Source organism: Anopheles darlingi, chromosome 2 (assembly GCF_943734745.1).
Source record: "Anopheles darlingi chromosome 2, idAnoDarlMG_H_01, whole genome shotgun sequence".
Classification (NCBI taxonomy): Eukaryota; Metazoa; Arthropoda; class Insecta; order Diptera; family Culicidae; genus Anopheles; species Anopheles darlingi.
The window spans coordinates 22,309,403-22,332,605 of record NC_064874.1 but is presented as its reverse complement, the minus strand read 5'-3'; the positions used below and the strand labels follow the sequence as shown (position 1 = coordinate 22,332,605).

Sequence of the window (23,203 nt, the reverse complement as noted above, 5' to 3'; positions counted from 1 at the left end):
ATTTGCGGATGAAAAGTCACTTAATTGGTTAGATATTTTCCATTTTGCTGATGCTATTTTCGGTACCGACCAACGGTACATTGTTTGCCACATTCCAGCAGCCGGCAGCAACCTACCTGGCGCACGTATCTGGTGGCCAGTGGCCATGGGCTGGGCATGTTTGCTGATGGAACTTATTTGTGTGTGTGTGTGTGTGGTTGGTGCGCGTGGGCTACCAGCATTTAATTATATTACTGCTCCGAACACCGAAGTGCCGTTGTTCAAACCCCGGTGGAGGTTAAAATTAAAATTCTCGCCACTCCACACACAGCCTGAGTTCCAGTTCTCGCCATTGCAGTGTGCGGAGTTTGTACTAAAATTGGAAAATTCCCGCCCGTTCAGGCTCTATTTCAACATCCTTTTGCGTCACTCGCGTTACAATCGAAAGAAGGACTAAAAAGTGTCGGTTGTGTGGTCCACCTAGACAGTGCCGGGGACCGCAAAGTAACTCTGGTGAACGGTCAACCCCGGCTCATCCACCGGGAACAACAACAACAGCAACGGCGGGGTGATGTGGTGATAATTCCCTAATCAATCTTCTGCCGGTCAAACCGAGGGAACATCTCATTTATCATTCCATCAAACCGTAAGCTACGCCACGCCAGACCCGGAAAGGATTGCGTGGCACGAGCGGAAGCAGCAGCAGCAGCATTCTTTGCACTTTTGCTTCACCGGACTCCGGACTCTGGTGTACGGACCGTTCACAGCTGGAACGCGAAGAGTCGCGGCGGCAGCTAGGAGTGGACGTCGGGCTCCAGTCGGGACGATGGGCGATTGGTTCCGGTTCCGAGCAGCTTCCTCCTGAGAGCCCAGCCACGAGCGGTGGCCACTGGGACTGGGACATGCTTTTAGTTTTCTAGGTTAATGAGTAATAATTTATAACCTAATTCAATTTTGGATCCACGATCTCGATACCAGCGGGCGACTGGACTGGCAGGTTCGCCGGATGTTGTCGGACGTTGTCGGATGTTTCCTTCCTTCCTTTCTTCCTTCCATTCTTCCTTCGTTCTTCGTTCTCCCTTTCCCCACCATTCCGCGTGGTGTAAGAGATCGGGCGCACTAGTGGGCCAGTGATTGAATGCAATTATTAGCCCTTAATTTCCAGGTTCAAGCGAGCGTCAGAGGCGTGCTGCGCAACGACGACAACAACGACGACCACTGTTGGGCTGTCACTGGACACCGAGCGGTTGTTGGCTTGGGAAGGAAGGAAGCAATTAATAGAGTGGCTAGTGGAGATTGCCTCTTTCTAGTGGCACGCCATTGTTGGTGGCAGCGGGGATGTTGGAAAAGGTCAGGAACGGTGCTCTTACTGTCGCTGGTTGGTCGAGAGTTCAAGGTTTGATTCATTTTAAAACATTTCGCAGCCCACTTGGTTGGTTGCTAGGCTTTTCTGTTATTGTTTTGGATTGTCGGATATCGGAAAAGGCTTAAAATCACCCGATAATTACTTGTAGCAGCCATGCTGTCGAGACTCGCGACTCGCATATGTTATGCTGGACTTCCTTTTCCATTTCCTGTTTTCAGCTCAATCCACGCGGCAATTACTGCAGCACCGCTTTGCATGCATTAAAGATGCGACCCAAGGGTGCAACATGCAGTGAACATGGCGGTCCTATGCATATTACAAAAAAGCCATTCCCGGCACGCATCCTTTGGGGCGAAATAACCGGAACGCCACATTGTAGAATGTCATTTTTACATTGAACAACAATTAGTGGAGCACGAAACACACACACACAGGGGAAACCATTTTTGTGTCTCGACAGTGCCGCTGACGATGATTGCACTGCGGCACTCGAAACTTCAATCAAGTCGAAGCGGGGGCAACGTGAATAAAACATAAGGTTAATTTGAGCCCCTGCACAATCGGGACATAGGACCAATCAACATCAGCACCAGCTCGCGGGAGCATCGACCATCGACAAAGGAAATGGGAGGCCCCGCCGACGTCGAGCAATGTCGTGCTGGTGATGTTTGATTACAGTCGCCGGTCGCCCAGCCGAGAGAGATAACGGTGAATGGTGGCCACCGACTTCCGGACCGGGACCGGACAACACATTGTCACCCCGGCCGGGGAGCCGTGGACCTTCCCGCTCACTGTGGAGTGAGTATCGATCGAGCACACCTCAGACGTTAATGGAGGTGCGAACGAGACTGATAAAGCATGGATCAGGGAGGCGTGAGAGAAATTAAAGGAGAAAGATAAAAAGAGAAAGAACGAGAGAGAGATTGAAGAGCGAAAACGAGAGAAACAGTGAGAGTGAGTGAAAGAGAAAACGAATGGCAGTCAGCAAATGGTAGCAAAACGGGCAAATGGAGATGATGAAGAGGTCTGGCAGCCGATTTTTATTTTCACTCCAAAGGGAGGAAAATGGGAGCAGCAATATCCTTCCCCAACCCTACTTTACCCTAGCGGGACCGAAAACAACCTCAGACAACGCATTACCGTTACTCAACGCTGTTCGTTGGTGCTCACGATGGCGACGTTACTATCTGCTTGACGCAAAAAGTGTCATGGCGCCCTCGCGGACGGGACGGGTGGAGCTGGTGAGCACGTCTGTTTAGATGCTAACCGAGCGTGTCTAATTAACATTTACCATGCCGTGGCCGCGGCATAATGTCTCCAGCGGGTTTCGTGTTTTTTGTTTTTCGGAACGAAAGTAGGGCAACAACACAGTTTCTGGCGCAGCTCTCGGCGCTACTACTACTACTACTGCTGGAAGGGGAAAGGAAGGAGGCTGCCCGAATTTATGTCACGTAAAAGAGGAATCTCCGTCGTATACTCGAAATGGCGTCCGGTGTGGTTCGGAGCGTCGTCGAGTGGATTTAAATTTTCCGCTTTCCCATTCCGATGCCAATGTTCTCACAATTCATCCGACAAAGGCAGTTACCAGGCCAAGCCAGCCGGTGCGCCACGTTTGCTGGATTATAATTTTTGACCGGTTACCAGGCGTCTCCATCCATGGAAGGGGAGTGGCCGGTGAAGGAGCTAAGGACGGGAAACTATAATGAGGTTCTTGTCGTGCGGTGAACGAGACATCATTTTAAGTTCTTTCAAATTCATTTACATATCTTTCCGCTCGTTACACTTCAGACTTCAGGGGAGTCTTCAGCATTCGTTTTCGGAGCAAGGGAGGGTGTTATTGTGGGTGGTGTTGGCGTATCTAATGTGTCCTTTCTCTCTCTCTCTCTCTCTCTTCCACCTTTCAGACGATGTCCAACGACGCACTGTGGGTGTCTGACGCCATGTTGGACTCACTCAGTATGCAACTTCGGGATGCCGAAGCTCGCCGAGCGGAAGCAGAACGTGCCCACCAGGTAAGTGAGCCGTCACCGTCTTTGTACGACCACCACCACCACCACCACCACTGCCACCACCGATGCGACAACGCGATTTAAGAACTTTGGGGAACTTCGATTACTTTCAACTATTCCGACTTTCTTTCTTTCTTTCTTCTGTTCTTCGTTTTGGGCTCTCCTACTCTCCGCATGCCTTTGCCAATGAAGAATGAAAGGGATTCTTCTGTTTGGTTCGGTCCGTAGGGGTTTTTGCGTGTGTCGACCATCATCGACCATTTTATTTCCACATCGGTAAACCCGAGGGAGGGCGAGGTGAAGTAGAGAAGTTGAGCAATCAGCATATTCCGTTCATCTCTATTTGACGTTGGGCTGAGCGTCTAGACGATAATGAGAACTGTCAAATCCCTCTGGTAGAGAGATTGAGAACTTTCAAACTCCGTTTCATTTCGCGACGATAATGTTCATGCATGTGTAGCAACGAGAAAATTCTAAGAACACTGAAAATGGCGTTCAGCAAAAGAACCACATCGCAAATAAAATCAAACACATGAACATAATTGGGCATACGTCATGGTTTGTCAACAAAACAACGGGACGATGACGTTTTGGCGAGAGGTTTACTCAGTTTGAGCAAAAGTTTTCACAATTTTTTGTGCCCAAATTCAATCGTCGTCTGCACACTCACTGACATGACCACACACACACAAGCACACACCAGGGACCACCGTACTACGGATTGCAACCACTTTTTATGCCACGGTTCGTTCCAGGGGCAGAGCAAAAGCTCTGAACTCTCAAGTACTGGGGAGGCACTTTACGAACCCAAATATCCCTTTTCCCCACTTCCTCCGATCGAACTCAATCGAACTGAACCGTGAAATGGTTATCAGCGAGAATCAAGGGAGCGTCAGAGGAATGGCGGTCAAAACCATTGGCCGCCAACGGTAATCGAGATCGCTCGTCCCGGGCCCGAGGGGGCGGTGGGCTCGCCAGGGAGTGAAGGGCACGAAATTTGCATTAAAATCTCGTTATGCCACGGTTCTCGAACCCGCGATCCACTTGTTCGATTGCCGCTCGATTGAACCTCCAAGGAGGGCGTTGACGATGAACGCCCGAGGGGCAGCTCCCGACAATCTCACAGCTCGCAGGCCGCTCCCTCCTCCAGTCTCTCACCACAAAACCCATCTCGAGTGTTTTACATAATTAACTCGTTCCAGTGTGCTGAGAGAACCCAACGGTGGTGGAGAAGAACGCAATGAGCCACAACCAAGGTTCAATTACACTTTTTTCCGTTGTTTCTGTTGTTGTTTCTGTTGTTTCTGTTGTTGTTGTTGCTGTTCGGATGTTTGGTTAATAACATAAAATCCACAAAAAGCGGGACTGGAACCAGGCAGAACATTAACCTTTTGCGAGACCCTTTCCGACGACCGAAAGCAATTCAATAATGCTTTCAACGGAACTGGTCGACCATCATCCTGGTCATGGCGAATGCCAGTCCAGAGTGTCCTTCGGGCGTCGCAGATCAAAGCAGGCTAGTCCCACACTCACGCTTACACACACACGCATTGGTGTCATCCATGAAGCATTATGTGGACTCTGGTGGTGGCCTCCTGCTGCTCCGTAATGCAATTGCTATCGACGTACACGGACCGCTTGACGCTGGCCCCCGCTGGCCACCTACCCAACCTGCCCGCGTACGTCAATAGCGCGAACGCTTTTAATTAAGCTGACCACCTTCCTCCCAGCCAGGTTATGGTTACCAACACCACCACCACCACCACCACCATCACCGAAGCAATTAGGAGCCGGTGTCGTGGTCTCTGACCTTTGGCGAATCGAAAAACCGGTCGCAAAGCCATGGCATGAGCGGCCTGGGGAATGCTGAAGTAACTGAAATTGAAACTTCATTACTGTAGCAAGCAACTTTGAGGCCGTGGTCGGCCGTGTTTGTATGTGGGCCTCGGTCAAACAACTGGCCCATCGGACGGCCAGTGGACGGAACGTGTCAAATCAACGGTACGAATCAGGGCCCGAATATTGGGTAAATCGACCAGAGCGGAGTACCTCGAAGGTTCTCGACGTTGTTTTGACCTTCGCGAATGTATGATTTGTTACGAAACTCGGTAACTACTCCACGCCAAAGCGCCACGAAATACGTCGAAGGAGTTACGATGTTTGGAGTACACCGGGCCAGGACCGGATTTCACTTTCACGTTTCGCTGCTTCGGTCGCTGGCCGGATTTCGATTCGATCCGCGAGACGAATGCGTGAACGATAATTTCGCGTGCTTGCGGCCAACGGATCAAGCCACTGGATCTCTCTCTCTCTCTGCCGCTCTCTGCCTCTCTCTCCTCTATCTGCCTGTGGTGATGTTGATAAGCAGATAAAAAATGGCCGCTCGACACGCACTCGACGCTTTGAGGGTTGGGCGCGTCTGGCGTGTGCCGCTGGTGACGATTTGCGAACGGAAATTATGGCGCCCGCGGATTTAATGGTTTTGCGATTGCGTCAGGTCGCCAGGTCCGGGCCAGGTGCGTCGTCGCTGGCACACTCATGAAGCGTCGCTACTTTTCGCTGGGATTGCGGCCGAGCATTGAGTGAAAATGTGTACACGTTTATTGGTGGGCATAAATTAGAGGAAGGAGAAAGGGGGGCTGTCAAATGTGGAGTAGTGTGACGCGGTGGGGTACACGTAAATCTTCTCACACTTTTCCGGCGCTCCGGCTTATGTGGTGATTAAGATTCCAGTCACGGCATAAAGAATGATGTATTTCGAGCCGGAGCCGGAGCCGGAGTCGGGGCCTAGGTGAGGGAGGGAAGGTTGAGAGTGTAGAGAGGGACAACCTACAAACCATTTGCTGGATAAGCAACGACGACTAATACAGGGACTAAAACGGTCAGATGTCGGTGGAAAATCCTACGTTATCCGTGAGCCCCAAAAAACCCACCTGCCAGCTGGTCCAGGCCAACTTGGATCGGAAAAGAAGACTAAGACGAAGTAGAAGCACCGTTGGCCACCATTTGTAGCTCGGCGCTTCACACTCCATGGCTACTTTGATCCTTTCGACGTTCTGACCGGCATTGGCTGGTCCGGGGAGTTAATCAACCACAGAGTCCGGTCAGCCCACACATAGATAGGAGGATACAGAGAGAAAAGCTGTGTGTGCGTATGTCTGTGTGTGTGTCGGGGGCCTCCGAAAGTGGTACCCGCCAATTAGTGTGTGCGGGCACCGATTAGGCCTTCAGCAAGTTTGCCAGCCAGCCAACCAGCTGGCAGCAGCTATGTTCAGCCTCCAAGGGTAGACCTCGAGGCTACGGCGCATCAAGGCGAGAGGGAAACTCTCCGGTTACCGGGCTCGGCTGCCGGTGGCAGGCCGATGATGATGGTTTCAGGCCGACCATCGTTCGAGGCGCATGCTTTCGCTTGCCAGGGGCGTGCACATCTCGTAGGAGGCTTTCCGAAATGCCAAGCATCTCACCTGCCTGGCGCACCTTAACATCATATGACGTCCGGCCGCCCGTTCGCGGTCATAAAGATTTTAAACTTTCCCACTCCATGAGGTGGCCTGCTGTGTTTGTGGTTGCTGTGTGTCCTCGGAGCACCACGGATCGCCCGGGCCAAACGCACTCCTAGGTTCGCACACACACGCCTTCGTGTGAGAGAAGCGCCCACGACACGGGGCGAAGGAATTGTGTGTGGAGAGAGGGCTTCCGCTGTCAGTGCGCTTCGTTGGGCTGGAAGGAGCGTCGGGCGGCCGTTACGTTCCCCGGGAAAGATTATGCGAGCTGATGTTTTATGCAAAAGGCTCATTGGGTCGGTCGGCTTCATCCTTCATCCCACATCCTTGGCCACCATGAGCCGCCGTGGCCTATGACCTGGCCCAAAATTGGGAAAAATGGCGAAGTGACGACGCTTGAACGATGAACAGACGGGGACGGAACAAACGAAAAATCCCCACACGCCGCTCTGTGTGTATGTGTGTGTGTCTGTATGTGTCTTTAAACCTACCGGAAACGGAAGCGAAGTGGGAACGTTCCTACCGAGCAGGAGCGAGTATTCTCCACGGTTCCTTTCTGACGTTTGCTGTCCTGTCACGGGCTGTCGCAACAATCAACGGAACAGGATCTTTCAACAAGCCTCTTTGGCTTTACAAAATGACTCCTTGCGCGGTTGCGGGAAGGAGGGCTACAACTTGACACAACCTGTGTCTTTGGTGACAGATACTGTTGTGGGAAAACGTTTCTCCATTTAACAGTCTAGCTTGCAAGACAAGACAAACACATCAGGAAACTTGACAGTCTAACCCCTTGTCCGGATTATAAGAATCTAAGACAATATACGGTGCTAATTTCTACTTTCTAGCGTCTAAACTATGAGATTTTAGGGCTAGAAATTAGCGAAACGATGGAAAACTGACTGTTCATCTATTTTGAATATTGTATGTTTGGAAAAGATTAAATCTGTAAAATCTTGTAAAATGGGCAATTAATGCAGTGACTCTATCAATTTTAACATCTAAAGTTTTGCTACTTGAGGCCATTTTTTTCCGCCGTTTTATTATTGTACCTAAAAAAAAAGGGACAGCTCTATCTCCATAAATATTTCTAGAGCTACGATGCATTTATCGCCTTATATCTAATATTTTATAGTGTGGACAAATGGTAAGAACTGAGTATTGAAACAAAAGTTGTTATAGAACACAGTCTCCCATCCAGCACTCTCCAGAAGTTCCAAAACACCTTCATAAACGTCATTTATGCATCGCATCCAAACGAGGCTTCCCTCAGGTTTTGAAATTTCTGAAACGAACCGCTTACTCTGATCCACCAAAACTATACCGAGGTTACAGCGAAACCTGGATGGTGGATATCGATTTTACGGTACTGCAACACTAATCTCCTCCTGCCAACTGCAAGGCACGACTCCCAGACACCTGACACGGGATGTCACGGGATACTGGATTTCACGAGCAAACGATGATGACCATGGCCAATGCATTCAACAGCAACAGCATGCTGTTCCTGTCCTCTGGTTTTTCCGCTTTTCCAACGCTCAAGCAGAAAAGCAGAAAAGCCTCCAGCTTCAATGGTCAGCTGAGAGGTGGAGACAGCGCCGCGACGTCGCACGCTAATGGGACAGAGAGTAATGGGGCTGTTGTAGTGTAGTGTAGTGCTCTCGATTCACGTTCTCGGTCACGAGGTAAATCATAATTTATCCCTCACGCACCCTTCGTACACCCTACTCCATGGACCACATCGTGCCTCATGCTCCATGACAAGACAATTGAAACAGTTGGAAACGTCTACCATCGGGAGGGGGGTGTTCTACTCTCTCTTTCTCTCTGTCTCTCTCTCTCTCGCTTTCCCCGAGAACGCTGCGGCCGCCGATCGATGACGCCGGCGCGCTACCGAAGAGGACAACCACGGTTCCGGGCATATTGTAAGCCTTCCCCTCCACCCACCCTTACGACGCGCCGAAAGCGCTCCTCAGCGTGCGGCTGTCTTGTTGCCAATGTTGGGCCGAAGTTCGATTATTTATGAGACGTCGGCCGTTACTCATAACTTTCGCAGGTCCCTCCCGCTCACAATCGACCTTCTGCCATCGCCACCAGCGTCGATAACCGGGCCAGCGTGCCCAACAACCCTCCCCTTTCCCTCCGCCCCTTGGGCCCAGAATCCACGGGAGTTTCTTTTATTTCTTCTGCTCCTTTTGGCGGCAATTCTCCTTTCTTTGACTTTGGCGCGCAAACAGGCCGCGTCATATCGATACGGTCGCAGACACGGGCACCAACCAATACCTCTCCCTAGCCCCCGAAACCCTGGACAGCTCATGTTTGGACAGTAAATTGACTCCATGAGCGGCAACTTCATCGGAGTGCCCTTCATTTCCCAGGGAAATCTTCTCGTTCGTTGGTTCGTTCGTTCGTTCGTTCATTCGTTCGATCTCGTCGTCCTCCCCTGGCGAGTGTTGTGGCGTTGCGTCAATAAATTATGCCTTTCGACACCAGCACGCGCGTTGCGTAACGTGGCGCGGGCGTTTCTTTGGATTCCTCGATTCCTCGCCCCCCCCCCCCCCCCCCCCATTTCCGATGCTCGCGTCGATGGACGTCGATTGTTTTGCTGATGTATTCGCATGATTTTGGTGTATCGGCGCGGTAAGTGCTTCGCTCCAAGAGGTGCCCGATACGATCCACCGGAATGGCTTTTAAGCGCCAATTGCTGGGAGGTAGCATTTTCATAAAACATTCCCTCACGCCTCACACAGACACACACCAGCACTCGTTGCTCGTTGGAAGCACGAAGAGAGAGAGAGAGAATTCAGAACCTCTGAACAACAACAACAACAGCAACAAAGCCACCATATCGTCCCCTCAAGGGGTTGAGGCTGTGGATAGCCTTTGGCCCAAACGGGCCAACACACTTTAGCAGCGCGCATCGAACCGTATCGGCGTCATCTTTCGTTTCGTTTTGCTGCCCCAGCCCCAAAAAAGGTTTACCTTTTGTCATGCCCGCCGCCAGGTCGTCGTGGCATCCGGTCTTTGCTTGCCGGTATCGATTTCCATCATCATCATCGCCGCCATCATTGCCGCCGCCATCATCCTCATCATGGGCCGCATCTTCAGTCGCCCTCTTTATGTCCATCTTTATGCCTAGGGCCTGCAGCGGCAGCATCAAGCACGCGGCAGCTGCTTGGCAGCAGCAGCATCGTTTTTTGCAATCAAAGTCGATCCAGAAGCGTCAGCTTCCTGGCAAAATCAAAATGTGTTCTCTCGGCGTTCTCCGTTCTCCGGCTTATCCGCCGAACGGAGCGCAAAGGGTGAGGTCGCGGGGGGGCAAAGCAGGTCGAGGACGCTCAAAGACGATCCATTTCCGTGCAAGAAAGATATATATATATATATATATTTGGTTATGCGACCCTCGTGCGACCGGTACCGAGGGCACTGATGGTTTAATAGATTACCATAAAGAGCATATAACGATTATGGTTTCCGCCACAGCAAGCACGGAGGGGGAGGGGGCGAGGGAAGTGACGCTAATCGTGTCAAAGGTTGGTCCCTTTCCGTTGGTGTACTGGGAGGGGAGTCTGCCACATGAGCTTTGAGTCAAAGATCGAAACACTTTTCGGCACAATTTTTATGTCGTTCTAATCCGCCTGATTTTGGCGAGCTTTTAGTTGCTCTCCTTAAACTTAAACCTTAACTTAAACTTAAACAATCCATAAACTTAAGCTTAAACCACAAGCGATTCGACTTTATTGTTGCAACTGAGATAGAGTCTTTGTCGTTTGTAGACTGTTCTGAACACTGCACAACATTAAACGTTCTATTGGTGTTGTTATTGTTTATTACACGATTGGAAGCAACGATTTCTGACGAATGTTTTCAGGATTTTGTGCAAAATAGGCTACAACGGTTTCGGCATTATCGCGAAGCTGACGTAAAATCTTTAATAATCATTATTCGACTTTAACTGCAGACATGTTGGTCAATTTAAACTACTTGGCTTTCGGACGATACGGTGCATTGAAGGAGGGGTCTTTTAAAGCATTTTTTGAATCCATATTTCATATAAATAGTTCTCAATTTGAATTTTGAGAGTATTCCATTGATAGGTTCCATTTCTTATAACATAAATCTGTTATATTTCCGTTCCTGAAATTATTACCAGAGATCCTTGCAAAAAATACGCCCGAAAAGGCGCCCTAACCATCGTTCAAAACATTGTAAACAATTCAGGAAACTAACACAGAGCGGCAATCGATTAGAACAGAGAGACCGAAACGTATTTCAAATGGTCACGAAAATGGTCGCTCAACATCGATTACCCCCCAGCCGAATTTATGCCAAAAAACTATTCAACCCACGGCCACACAATCGCACAAACACACACACTACAACCCAGCACGAGTTACAACGTTCGTGTTTCATTTAGTCCAAACAACCGACACAAAACTGGCTAGTGCAGCGTGTAACGGCCCGGCCTAGGACAGGGACATCGACTGATCATCGCTGAAGTCGTCACAAGTTGTAAAGCCAAATAATTTATTGCAACATGTACCGTCGGTCCACCTTTCCCCAATTCCCCCTCGCACAGCCGTTCCCTTTCACCGTTCCATCGCTGACGCTCGAAAATCGTCGGAGGTCGGAGGTCGGAGCATGATTACGAAGCGAACATATTGTGCACAGCGTGGCACCGGACAGCGCCTTGGATGCACGAGGGAACCGGACCTAGAGAGAGAGCGAAAGAGAGAGAGAGAGCAAAAGTGGTTTATTCTTCCATTGGTTTTTTGTTTCTTCTTCATGCTTTGCAAATCCACCGAAACTTAGGGCTAAGGCAATAACAATAGATAAACGGGCTCGAGCATAAAGCTTAAGCCGTTGCCCCCTCCCACCGGGCAGACGATGTCGAATCAATTAAACATGGCCAAGTTTCACGCGACAGGTTTACCACGCCCGGACCACGCGGCAGGAGCTAAGAACGAAGAAGAAGAAGAAGAAGAAGGACAGCAGAGAGTTTTCTACTTCTTTTTAACTTCTGCTTTTGGCCTCTCGTCCTGCTGCTGCCGGAGCCGGGCAAATATTGCGGTTTTTTTTATGTCGTCCAGCGCACCAGCTGACGTGCAAACGCAAACTTCGGTCGCTTCTCGCGTGTTGGCGAGAACTGGGCCCCCCGCCTTTGCTGGTCTGGTTCTGACGCACCAGGTCATGATTTTCCAGAGATCAGCTACAGCCCGAAACGGCGAAGAGCGTCTCTCGGTGCTTTCGAGATCAGATAAATCAAATCACATAGCTCCCCCCCCCCCCCCCGCGGGTGGAGATGTGTGTGTGTGGCTGGCTACGATAAGCCAGGATAATCGATATCCGATGGTCGCACGGTATCCGGTATGTCCGGTGTAATGTGCTCGATTCCGCTTGTGTTGTGCTCGGTGCTTGGCTGCGGAAATCTCATCACTTCCGCCTCGCGAACGGCCGCGCCACGGGCTTCTTTCTGGTCTGCTCTTTCTTGCAAATCCCCGTTCCATGCTCCTGCTCCTGCTCTTGCTGCTACTATCTTTAGCCGCTCACCGGATGGTGGCGGTTTCTCTGTTCTTCTTTTTTTGCCGAGCTTTTTAGCGTTGGAACCCCCGTCCCCTCGTTTTCCTGGTCCTTTCCCTGGTTCCCGGCTGTCGATCACTCAGCCACCGCATCGACAGCTTTAAATAACTTGGCTATAAATAACCGGACGCCTGTCTGGACGAGGGCGAGAGCCCGGATCTGGCTGCAATCCGATACCGAGACAGCCATGACGGTGGGCCAGCGGTGGCCATTTAGTGGGCCACCACTCCATCCAGCCGACCCTTGTCTGGTTTGGTTGGTGGATGGTTTTCGAGGTTGGAAAATGCTTCCGTAGAAAACACTGCTCCTGCTTCCTGCTGCTTGGTGTTGCCATCAGCTACACGCCACATTGCGCCATAGATTGCATTATCTGTCGGACTCGAAGGGAGACTCTGTAGACCCGGTGCTGGTGTGCTGGCGGCACACAACCTTGCACCATGTTGTGGCGACAGAAGGACGAAGATCGTAACCGTGGCTCGAAACGGAGGAGGTGGCCACCGGGGCTGACGGCACAAAATTGCCGCCTACACTAATGGGACACAATTTATCCATTATTACACTGAAATCGTTCATCGACAGAATCGAACGCGGGGATAGTCGTCTCTCCCCGAAGAGGAGAGAGAAAGAGAGAGGGCTAGGCCGTTTCAACTTTCCCGCTGATTTCAGCACCTTTCTGCCCTGGTGGCTAACCACATCCCTCCCTCCCTCTGGAGCCCCAAGGAGCACACTTATGACATAAGCGATATTACCGGCCAGTGCGGCACCCTCGCACCTCGCCCCCTCCCCTATTAGTTTCATCATTCTGCTCCAGCACTCTATCGGCACCGATTAGATCAATAAGAAAAAGGGTTTTTGGTTTGGTCTACCACTCGGTCTACTGTGTAGGTACACAGGACGCAGTGAAGGGTGCAATGTCAAAGTGACAGCGCACACCGATGACACTGCCGGTTTTCGCTATTTTTGCCACGTCAACCGATTGCTTAGGAGGGCGCAGGAAACGGGAGACCACTGGTGGGGACTTCCGAGCACTTAGTAGGCTCGGCTTGCTGGTGGTAGGACGCCATTGTGACAAAGGTTAAACAGAGTAGGCCCGGCTTAAAGGGGAATACGCCATTTTGCGCCGTAGACCCAATGGGTTCGCTGGAACGAGGTGTCTGAACATTTGTTTACTGTAGATGATAACGAGACGGTTGGCAGACTTTACATAGCTGCCTAAACGGGGGGGAGATAGCGTGAGAGAGAGAGAAGGTTTCCTTCACCACGGGCCACTCTTCATCCGTCGGCAGATGGATTTTGTGTAAGTATGTGTTTCTTATCGTTCTTCGTTCGTTTTGTTTCCCTCTTTTTTCCCGTTTCAAATAGTTCTTCCAAATAGTCTTCACCCACCATGCACGGGTTTTTTGATTGCAAATTACCGAATGAAGTTCGTTTCCCGTTTTTCTCGGTTTTCTCTTTTGGTCTTCTTCTGCATATTACTTTCCTTTCTCTCTTTCTCTGCATGCACGCTCTCTAGGATTTTGCCAGAAAAGTGACTGATTAGTAGATACACGGTGCTGTCGACGTTAGCAGACCGATCCAGATGGATTTTAAAGTTAATTGTTTAAAGTTCTATAGCAAGATATCCAATATATCGCACTGCACATCTTCCTACTGTCTTTTGAACCGGCGAACGGTGCATCGGATATCAGATATTTTGATTGCCAAACATCACGAAACGCGTATCATCATTTTCTATTAAGTTCACATTCATTCATCTTTAAGGATCTCTCATCAAACATCCTATTCCACGTCAGTCACTGTCAGCATTTACAAGATACACAGACAGAGAGTACAATGCACTGTACTGACCTGAAGTAATTTGAAGCATTCTAGTTGGTGCTTTTAAACGCATCGAGCAAAGGAACAGCAAGCCATGATATTGCTTTCACACTTCTCATCTCCTTCCCTTTTCGCTAAACGATGGCCGCAACTCGGATCGGAGTTCAAATCTGTGAACTCTTGGCCTGTCCTGCCCCCCCGCATCTCGGGTCGAAACAACCTCATTAACATCGCTCGTCATCGTCGTCATTTAGCCACCAATCGTCATTAACTTTCCCATGGCGTCCTTTTTGACATTAAGGGCGTCCTATCGCCATGAGGGGAGGATGTCAATTTCCTTTTTCGCTATCCCATCGGCGAGTCGCGCTCTTAGTGGTAATGTCTAGGGTCTGTAATCGTAGACCGGTCCCGATTCCAGACATTCACTAGAGGACTCGCGCCCAAAGGAAGCTATAGTACAAATCTCTACCCTTCTTTAGTCTCTGCACAACAAGCACTTACTTGTTCACCGTGACATCGGACCGACATGTGGTGCGCTAGATCTTATTAATATCGACAATCGGTTTGGTGGCGCGTAACGTTTTCAGTTTTTTCTGTTGTTTTACTCTTGCTTCAGTTTAGTCCATGTCTCTTCATGAAGCTGCTGAAAGACATTCCAAGGTCCTCGTGGTAAGCACGTCCAACGACGACCGTCGTCTTTGCCCTGCCGTCAGCTGTGAATTCCTGATATGCCGCGTCCTTCCAAAGGACACACGCTGGCCAAGTCATGGCGTGTATCGGCTCTTGCGTTGCGGATTTTGGAAACTTTTGCCCCAAGTGTCCGTCCTGGTGTCGGTGTAGTATGCAAGTTCTGCGCCATGGCGTTCTTCGTGTCTCCTTAATCTATCTCTCTCACTCTCTCTCTTTGTCTATCTTTGTCCTATTTTCTCATTGGTTTTCCTTTACGGTTGCCATTGTTCTCCGGCACTTCTTTAATCTTTCTCCATCATACTTACCAATGGTTGGCTCTACGCCGGAGGCACCCAGCAACAACGGGATCCACATCTCTGTGATCGGACGCTTATCTTCCTGCAGGGGACAGGATGGGTAGAGCTTTTGATTGATTATTTCCATTGTTACGAGAGGAGGGCTTTCAGTGTTTGATTGAACTTCGCCTTTTGGCGCTGCTCATTATCCTCTCCTCCCCCCTCCAAGAACCTCCGCAGTGTTGGTCCTCTTCTGGTTTCTAGGCCTAAGCGCAAGAAGACGAGACCTAGACTTGCCTAGTTCTCTCTCTCCCCCGAACGGATGGGTTCATTATCGTTCCAACACCACCGATCGAAGACGTGTAGACCATTTCCTTTGTATAAGCGCGCTAAGCTGCTCTGGCTCCCTTTCTCTCGCACTCTCTTTTTCTCTTTATGTCTGTCTTTGCGAACATGAATCGCAAAAATCACTCAAGTGTTTCGGTGTCGATTCGGGTGGTGCCTGTGGCGACCATATCGATTGCAGTGCCAGTTCGGTGCCAAGCCAACGTCGCGACATCGAGTCGATTAGTGCTTTGTAGTAGTTTTGGTTGTGGATTGTTGCAGCATCGAACCCAAAAACCCATCAACTACCGCACGCAATAAAAACCGCAGCCGCGCCGCCTAGCAGTCAAGTCAAGTGTCAGATACTAATTGCATCGCCATCAATTTTAATTACCCCTTGAAGTGGTCCTCTCCCCCCGTTGCGAGTGTACTTGAAAAACGATAATAAAAAACAATCAACATTAAATATGTAACAGAGTTCATCATCACCACTAGCTTCTTCTCGTTGATCTCGCTTCTGCTGGGGTAGTGCTTCAGCTACACTACCTCATCCCACCGAATAGTATCTCGATCACGGTGTTCCATTTTCACGGTTCGTTGTCGTTGTTCGAATGGTGGCCATCAGGAACGAGGCGGGGAGGTTTGTTCTTTGGCGTGGAAGAGCGATAAAATTGCGAAAAGCGTTCCCTCCCGACCACAAGGGGTTGGAGTGTGCCATTGAAAAACTAATTGCCATCAATGTGCCGGGTAAATTGATTCCCGCAACACCTACTACCTCCACCTACCATCGTACGTACGGTACGGTCAGGATGGAGCATTTAAAAGGATTGGGGTTTTTGATTTTTCGGGTGGCGCGATCCTACTCCAACTCCGGCTCCGGCTCCGGGCCAAACGGACGTGCGCCTCCATTTGCCAATCCGCGCACGCCGCCCGCTGTACGGTGAACGAATGCCGGAAGCTCATTTCCGGTCGGTATCGAGATGATTAGATTTGCCTCCCGCTTTTTCTGTCTCCTGCCACCGTGCAAAATCACTTTTGCAATTTGACGTTTTGCCTTTGCATTTGACATTTCGCGCTCCATGAAGGTTAGGGGTTGGGTTCGGGAGGCTGTCAGGAAAGCACTTACCGAGTGCGAACGGTTAGCACGATTGCACCTCCACCGGTGAAAAGATTAATTTTCTCGCATTTCTTTCCGGTTGTTTGGATGGTCCAGCGTTAGCTGCCGCTTGGTGACGCTTTGGGCCAACCGCCATACTGGAGTCATCGCACAAGGACCGCCATAACTTTGGTTCTGCCATCTCAGGCACTCGGTTTGATTTTTATCTTCTTCTTGCACCCCCTTACACCCACTTTCTGTCTTTCTCGCTCGGTCTATTCCTGTGTCGTGGTTGTGGATTCGGTGGCCACTCAACAAAAGGGGGGGGGGGGGGGGGGGGAATTTTTGGGACGCTGTCCAGCACCATCAATCATGCGCATCACATCATCATTGTCATACACTGTTCTCATTGATTCTCTCTTCACCCTCAATTCATTTACAGGAAGCTCTGGCTCAGCTTAGAGGTATGTCGTCCGGCATGGGTAGGATAGGTGAACCGATAGAAACGTTGCAGTCCAGAGCCCGCGAATTGGAAAAGAAGGTCTGTGTTTACTTTGATTTATTGTTAATCTTAATGCTCTTCACCCTATATCCCTCCAAAACTAGCCTGCTCCTCATCACAACTCAACCCTCTCTCAAATGCACACACACTAAACACACACATACACTTTCGAACACCCTATCCATCGTTATCGCCCAAACCAGCTAGCCACTAATCAACACAGACACACACACAAACACTCACACTACTCGAGAGTAAGCAGCAATCCATTACTCGAGCATACTACTACCAGCAGCAGAACACTAAGGCTAAGCAGCAACAGAGACAAACAGAACATCGCTGCGCCTTTTGTGTAGAAGAACCGTTCATCGGGCGCGCTAGTTGTTGGTTCGAGAAGCAGTTTCCATGTTCCATGTTCCGTGCGAATTGTGCAATGTTGTCTTGATTGTACTCGTGTACCGGACACGTTTCTGTGTGTGTTTCTCTCTTTCTTTCTCTCTTCCTCTTTCTCTTTGTCTCTCACAATTTTCATCTAACTTTCTCTTCTTCACACAGCCAAAGCTTACTAGTTGAGGTGTGGCGTGCTCGTGCGTAATGGCGCGCCGACACAGCAAACAGACAAATTCATCATTTGCTCACCAACAACGCTCTCCGTAGCGATCGGGGATCGCTGCGCCCCTTTCTTTGGCAAATAATTTTTCAAATTTCCTTTTCTTAAAATCGCATTTTGTTCACCGTTTTGCGCTCTATTGTTATGATGGTTCGGTTTTTAATGCTTCCGATTATCTTCTTTTTTCTACTAATTCATAGCATAGTTGATTTCTCAATTACTAACTTTTTTCTCTTTTTGTAATGGTTTTCTTTACTACGTTTTTGCCCTTTTTCAATCTTTCATCTCGTCTTCTAATTACTTTATTATTCTTCTTCGGTACAGTTGGTTTTGTTTCTTTTCGAATCGCTTCTATTCCCTATCGTGCCCAACAGCCTTTCATACAATTAACTACCCTCTTCCCATTCCATTCATTTGCGCTCCTCTGCACATCGCTTCGAGCTTACATTCCCCCCTCTATACCTTCATCGCTCATCGGTATCATGCTGCGTAGCATCATCAACATCAACATCAGCGCCACATCCTTGCTTTAGCGTAATGTATGTTACCTCGTTGTAGGTGTTTAGATGTGCTACTAGCTAGCTAGTCTTGTCCATTAGTCAATCTTGTACTTGTACGCAGTCTCTGATTATGTAATGTAGTTTTCCGTGTCAAGTCCCGTTTCGCTCCATCTCTCTGCGCGCTCGATGGAGGCGCACCGTTTTTGACGTCTGGTGTTATCTTACCTCGTGCCCCCCAAAACTGACGACTCGGCGTCGGTTAATGGACGACGAAGAAGTAACTTTACATGCGCTGCGCATTTTGTCTTGGCGACATTCATCTAATGTGCCCCCCTTTTTCAGCGGATATCCCGCTATCGGTTCACCACCTGAGCCTCCCCTTCCCAAATTATGGCTCGATACGCGCTGCCAACGCGAGCTCATTATCGGTACGCTAGCGGATTGGCCCGGTTCCAGGTAGCAGCGCTGCTGCTGGTGCTGGTGATGGATAAAGTTGATAACTTGCTTGTGCCAGCTCCTTGCTTGGTTCCGGCAAACGGACACAAACCGATGTCGCACACCGTGTTTCGCTCCGACCGTTCCGTTAGTTTCTGTCGCGGAAAAAAATTAAAATGACGAAGTAATTAGCGAACAGCGAAGGCACTACCTCGTCGTTGTCGTTGTCGTCGTCGCGCCGGTCGCAAGAGTTAGACGGAGAACATTAAGCCTCCCCCGTTTTTGCCGGCCGGTACCACGCCCCACTGATCAGCAGCTTGTTATGCAATTAAAAGTGATAAATTGCAGACAAACGCCCCCAGGGTGGGGGGCAGGGAGGAGGTAAAGCGGCCTGGAGGCCCTCTCTGCCATCATCTTTTCCCCCCTTCTATTCACCTTCACTTTGCTCGCTGTTGTTCTATACAGTCTTTAAAAGACGTCAGCAGCAGCAGCAGCAGCAGCAGCAGCAGCAGCAGCAGCAACTCGACGGTTGGCGAAGAAGAAATCCTTTTGCTTCACTTCGCCGGACGGCGGCCCCAGAGCCATTCCGAGAGCCTTAGTAGGGCCGCATTCGAATTTGCTGAATGCCTTGATGCCGTTTGCACGCTGCGCTCCGCTCATTTCCAGCCAGCGAAGCATGAAAATCCCTCCGGCCAATCAGGCCAGGTAGGATAGTGCCGGTTGCTGTATAAACTGTCCGGGGATCGTTGGCACTAGCGGATTACCAGGATCAAACCACACCCGCCGCCGGGGCCACTACTACCCATGGAAGCCATCTTACCGCCGGATTCACGGGGGGCTGTGGTTCCCGGATTCGTTTATCGATCGACCATGCCCACCGACCGTCTTAATGCGAAGCAGGTTTGTGGTAGGTTGGATCCGGGATGGTGGTTGCGGGGGTCATCCTTCTCCTGGCCACCTGAGCCTCGGTGCTGTCGCTCGCAGGGGCATGATTTGTTTAGACGACGGTGGAATATTCACTTCCGCCGTTCGGTGACGGTCAACGACGGCAACAACGGCCATGGGCATGCACGAGCACGAGTCGCCCACGGTCGCTATTTATGATCATCGTAAGCCATTTCCGGTCCACCCCCCCTCTCCACCGGTCGAGGAAAAGGGAATTCAGCGTCAGTGAGCCTCATTGAACCTTCGTAAGCCTCGAAACACTTCCTTTGTCGTCATCGTCGTCGTCGTCGTCGTTGGAGACGCGCACAGTGTACTGAGACTTTGTTCGTTGAATTAGTAACATTGCAACCCCTCGCTGGTAGCGCTCTAGCTCTAGCTCGTCAAATCTATCGCCGATTCTTTTTCCCTTACTTACGTCATTTACGTTCCACGAGAAAGGAGGTATTTTGTTGGGAAACCCTCGCTGTTATGCTGCCCAAAAAAAAAACATGTTGCGGTTAGGCTGGCTGGATGGAGAAAAACCCGGACCGTTCGCATAATCTAACCACCCAAAGAGGTGATAATATTTTTAATCAAATGCCTACCCGTCTGTCGGTGAAGGAGCGTCTTCGGTTTTTTTTGTCTTACTCCACCGTTTACCGGAAACAAGTCTCCTCAACCCCTACTGCTGCTGGGCTGCTAAACACCCGAAACGTTCGGCCCGGGCACCGTTTATTCATCTCTGTCCCCGGTGTTGTCATCCTTGGTCTGCCACTTCGGAAGATGATTCAGCCGCTGCCTACGGACCGGACCTCGTGGCCCCGTACGCCTCACATAATTTCCATAAACATATTTTTACCGATCGATACGGTCCAGTTTACGGGCCACAGTTTGCTCGGCCACACTCATACCATCATTGTGGTCATCATTGTGTATTGTGCAAAACATATGCGGCGGGCCACTCCGGAGCCCCGGGGCCCGGGACCAATACATAATCCGGGCCATACCGTCCGCCGTGATATCATGCTCTTTTCCCCTCCACCACCCTTCGACCATTCGGAAGGAATGTTTAACTTATTTATTGTATTTTCGAGCAGCATTATGGAGTATGGAGGCCGCCAGTGCCGAAGCATGGCGTCGAAGACAGCGCGAGATGACTCCTAGAATACGCATTAAACATGGATCGTTGTCGGAGCGCCTCTCAGTATCCTGCTCACGTTCTTTCCTTTCGAGCGTGTATTACGTCACCGCCCCACGAACGGTCCTCCGGGTTCGGCTATTCGGATGCCCCGGGGGTTGCGTCGAGTGCCGAAAGCATCGCAACGCAAACGGAAGAACGTTCGCTGGTGCCCAGGATATCTAAATTATTTGAAACACCAACCGGGCTCCTTTGCTCACATTCTTTTGTGACCCTGTCATGCCGGCACTGTCCTTGCCGTCAGGGGTTTTTTTTGGGGCGCACCCGGCACAGGGACACGAAGACGAGACGAGAAATTTCTCTTTGTGCGTTTTGGGTGAATAAAAGTTCTCGATTTGTTTCCCCGCTGTGTGCATAGGTCGTGCACAGCATACATGCGATCGCAATGCGCAGCACAGCGCAGCGCAGTGTAAATGCTATGTTCAACGACGCCAAGCATTCGTTCACATACGTACTACATAAATATTGTTTGAAGACATCTTGAAGGAACGAGAGAACGAGAGAACGTTTGAGTTTTTCTTTCGAAATCGTGGCAAAAATCGAATCAAAACAGATTGGTTATGGTGACGAAAATGTTATGTAAAGGAAAAAAAACTCTTGTAAAACAAGCGAACTGAAGTAGCAACATGATATGCCCCTCAATATTGTCCTTGAGACTTGATTGTCCTTACCTGGAAGCCAATTGACCAATTTCCCCTGGAAATTGTTCTGAGTATGGACTGAGCTAGCGGATTTGAAAAAAAGGGGTTTAAGGTAAGCCACGCGATTCTAATAAGCATTCCTTGCGCTCCATGGAGCACCCATTCGTTTGCCCTGGCAAGCATATCCTTGTAAGTGAAGCGATTCAAAATTTACGATCTCCGCTCATTATTTCCGAAACGTGAAGAAAGTGAGCCTTCCGTGTACGGCACTTGAAAAGGGTCCTCAGACAGGAGCTCCGGTTGCTTCTCGGATTTTTTTCTTAGTGTTTCTGATTTCGTCGAAATATAAGGTAATTTCAAAATGCTTTTGCTGGTTCCGTCAACAAGTCTAATATAAATTGTGCTTCATTCCGCTTATAATTTCTAAGCCGCACAAGGCTATCGACCATAAAAAAGAAATCCTAGAACCCCCCTCTCTTTCTAAACATGAAAGACGGTTAGTGAGACATATTAACGCCACGTTGGTTCGATGTCTTCGCTTACATCAACTGTCATTCCGCACCGAGGGTGCCTGCCGGTACCGTTTCAAAGTCTGGTGCGAGATTTATGGTAGCAACACACGGGGCGCGGTGACGTGAGCAGATCCATTTTATTACCCCCCAAGTGACTATTCAATTATGGCGAATCGGACGAAAAGGCCAAAAGCTGGGCCAGCAAAAATACATCAATTTTCCCGCTGTCCGATTCCGGCGTGTTTCGGAGTGTTTCAGTCTTGGTGTGTGGCGCCGGACGTTGCGTACTTTAGATCCTGCCCAAAAGTTTTGACAAAAACCATTCGCCACATAAGCAGTAGAATGATTCGCACTATTCGACTATCAGCCACACGTTGGACCAGCCACCTTTCGCGTAGCCGAAACTTCTAATCGAAGCACATCTCTACGGGGAGCCATCAACTAGCCCCACCGGGCCCGTCCTTCGCTCCGTCTAATGACATAAAATAACCGCTCGCACCGACGACGGACGACGTTAAACGCTTCTTCGGGCATTCCGTTTTCGGTTCGCTTCAGGCCAGGGAACAACTTTTGACCAACGATCCAGTGACCGAGCGATACTTTCATAATTCTGCTCCATTTTTATGGCCTTCCGGCAGCACGCTGAATGGTGGTGATTAGGTTTGGCAGAGAGCCGCCGCGGGAAGATAGCGGCTGTAAGCGGAACCCAACTGAACAGTTGGGAGCACGTTTAATTAAGCGCAATTTCTTCGGCAACACTTGAAAGCGAGAAGTATTAGTGGAAATTGCTGCAACGCGCCACGCGTCTGGAGTGAGCTAATGGGGCCGGTAATCAATCAAACCAGCATGTGCCTCGGGATAGCCGTCGAGATGGTCTGTGATAGCTTAACATTTGTGGCATAAAGGCTCAATAGAATTAATTCCATAAATCAGTAAATGCTTCAAGGAATGAAGCTCTCTGGAAGAAATAGGATTAAAGAAAGATTCTAACAATGCCTACTTCGATATCTCGATCCTGTTGACGTTTGTGACGTTTACGGGCATCCGAATCCTGAGCTATGTTATCTGTGAGTGAGATCGCTTGTCCAACAAATACTATTCATAATCCGTTGTACTATCACATCAACTCGTAGCCTATAAGCTCTGTTCCTGTTCATTTTGCTGTCCCTATCGTAGCGTATTGTAGTCTGTTTGTTTTTATGACTAGTTTGTTTCGTTGTATCGCTGGCTCACACTCTAGAACG

At 49.8% G+C, this 23,203-nt stretch overlaps 1 protein-coding gene across 6 annotated transcripts in view; it reads left to right on the top strand.

The window, feature by feature from the left end:
- Positions 1-23,203, top strand: part of LOC125949691 (RIMS-binding protein 2) — a 90,371-nt gene that overhangs the window by 22,262 nt on the left and 44,906 nt on the right. For all 6 annotated transcript variants that reach the window (XM_049676968.1, XM_049676965.1, XM_049676966.1 and 3 more), the window contains 2 exons: positions 3,250-3,357; positions 17,080-17,178. In XM_049676968.1, coding sequence (XP_049532925.1) covers positions 3,253-3,357; positions 17,080-17,178 — 204 coding nt within the window. In that variant the 5' untranslated portion in view covers positions 3,250-3,252. The remainder of the gene's footprint in view (positions 1-3,249; positions 3,358-17,079; positions 17,179-23,203) is intronic.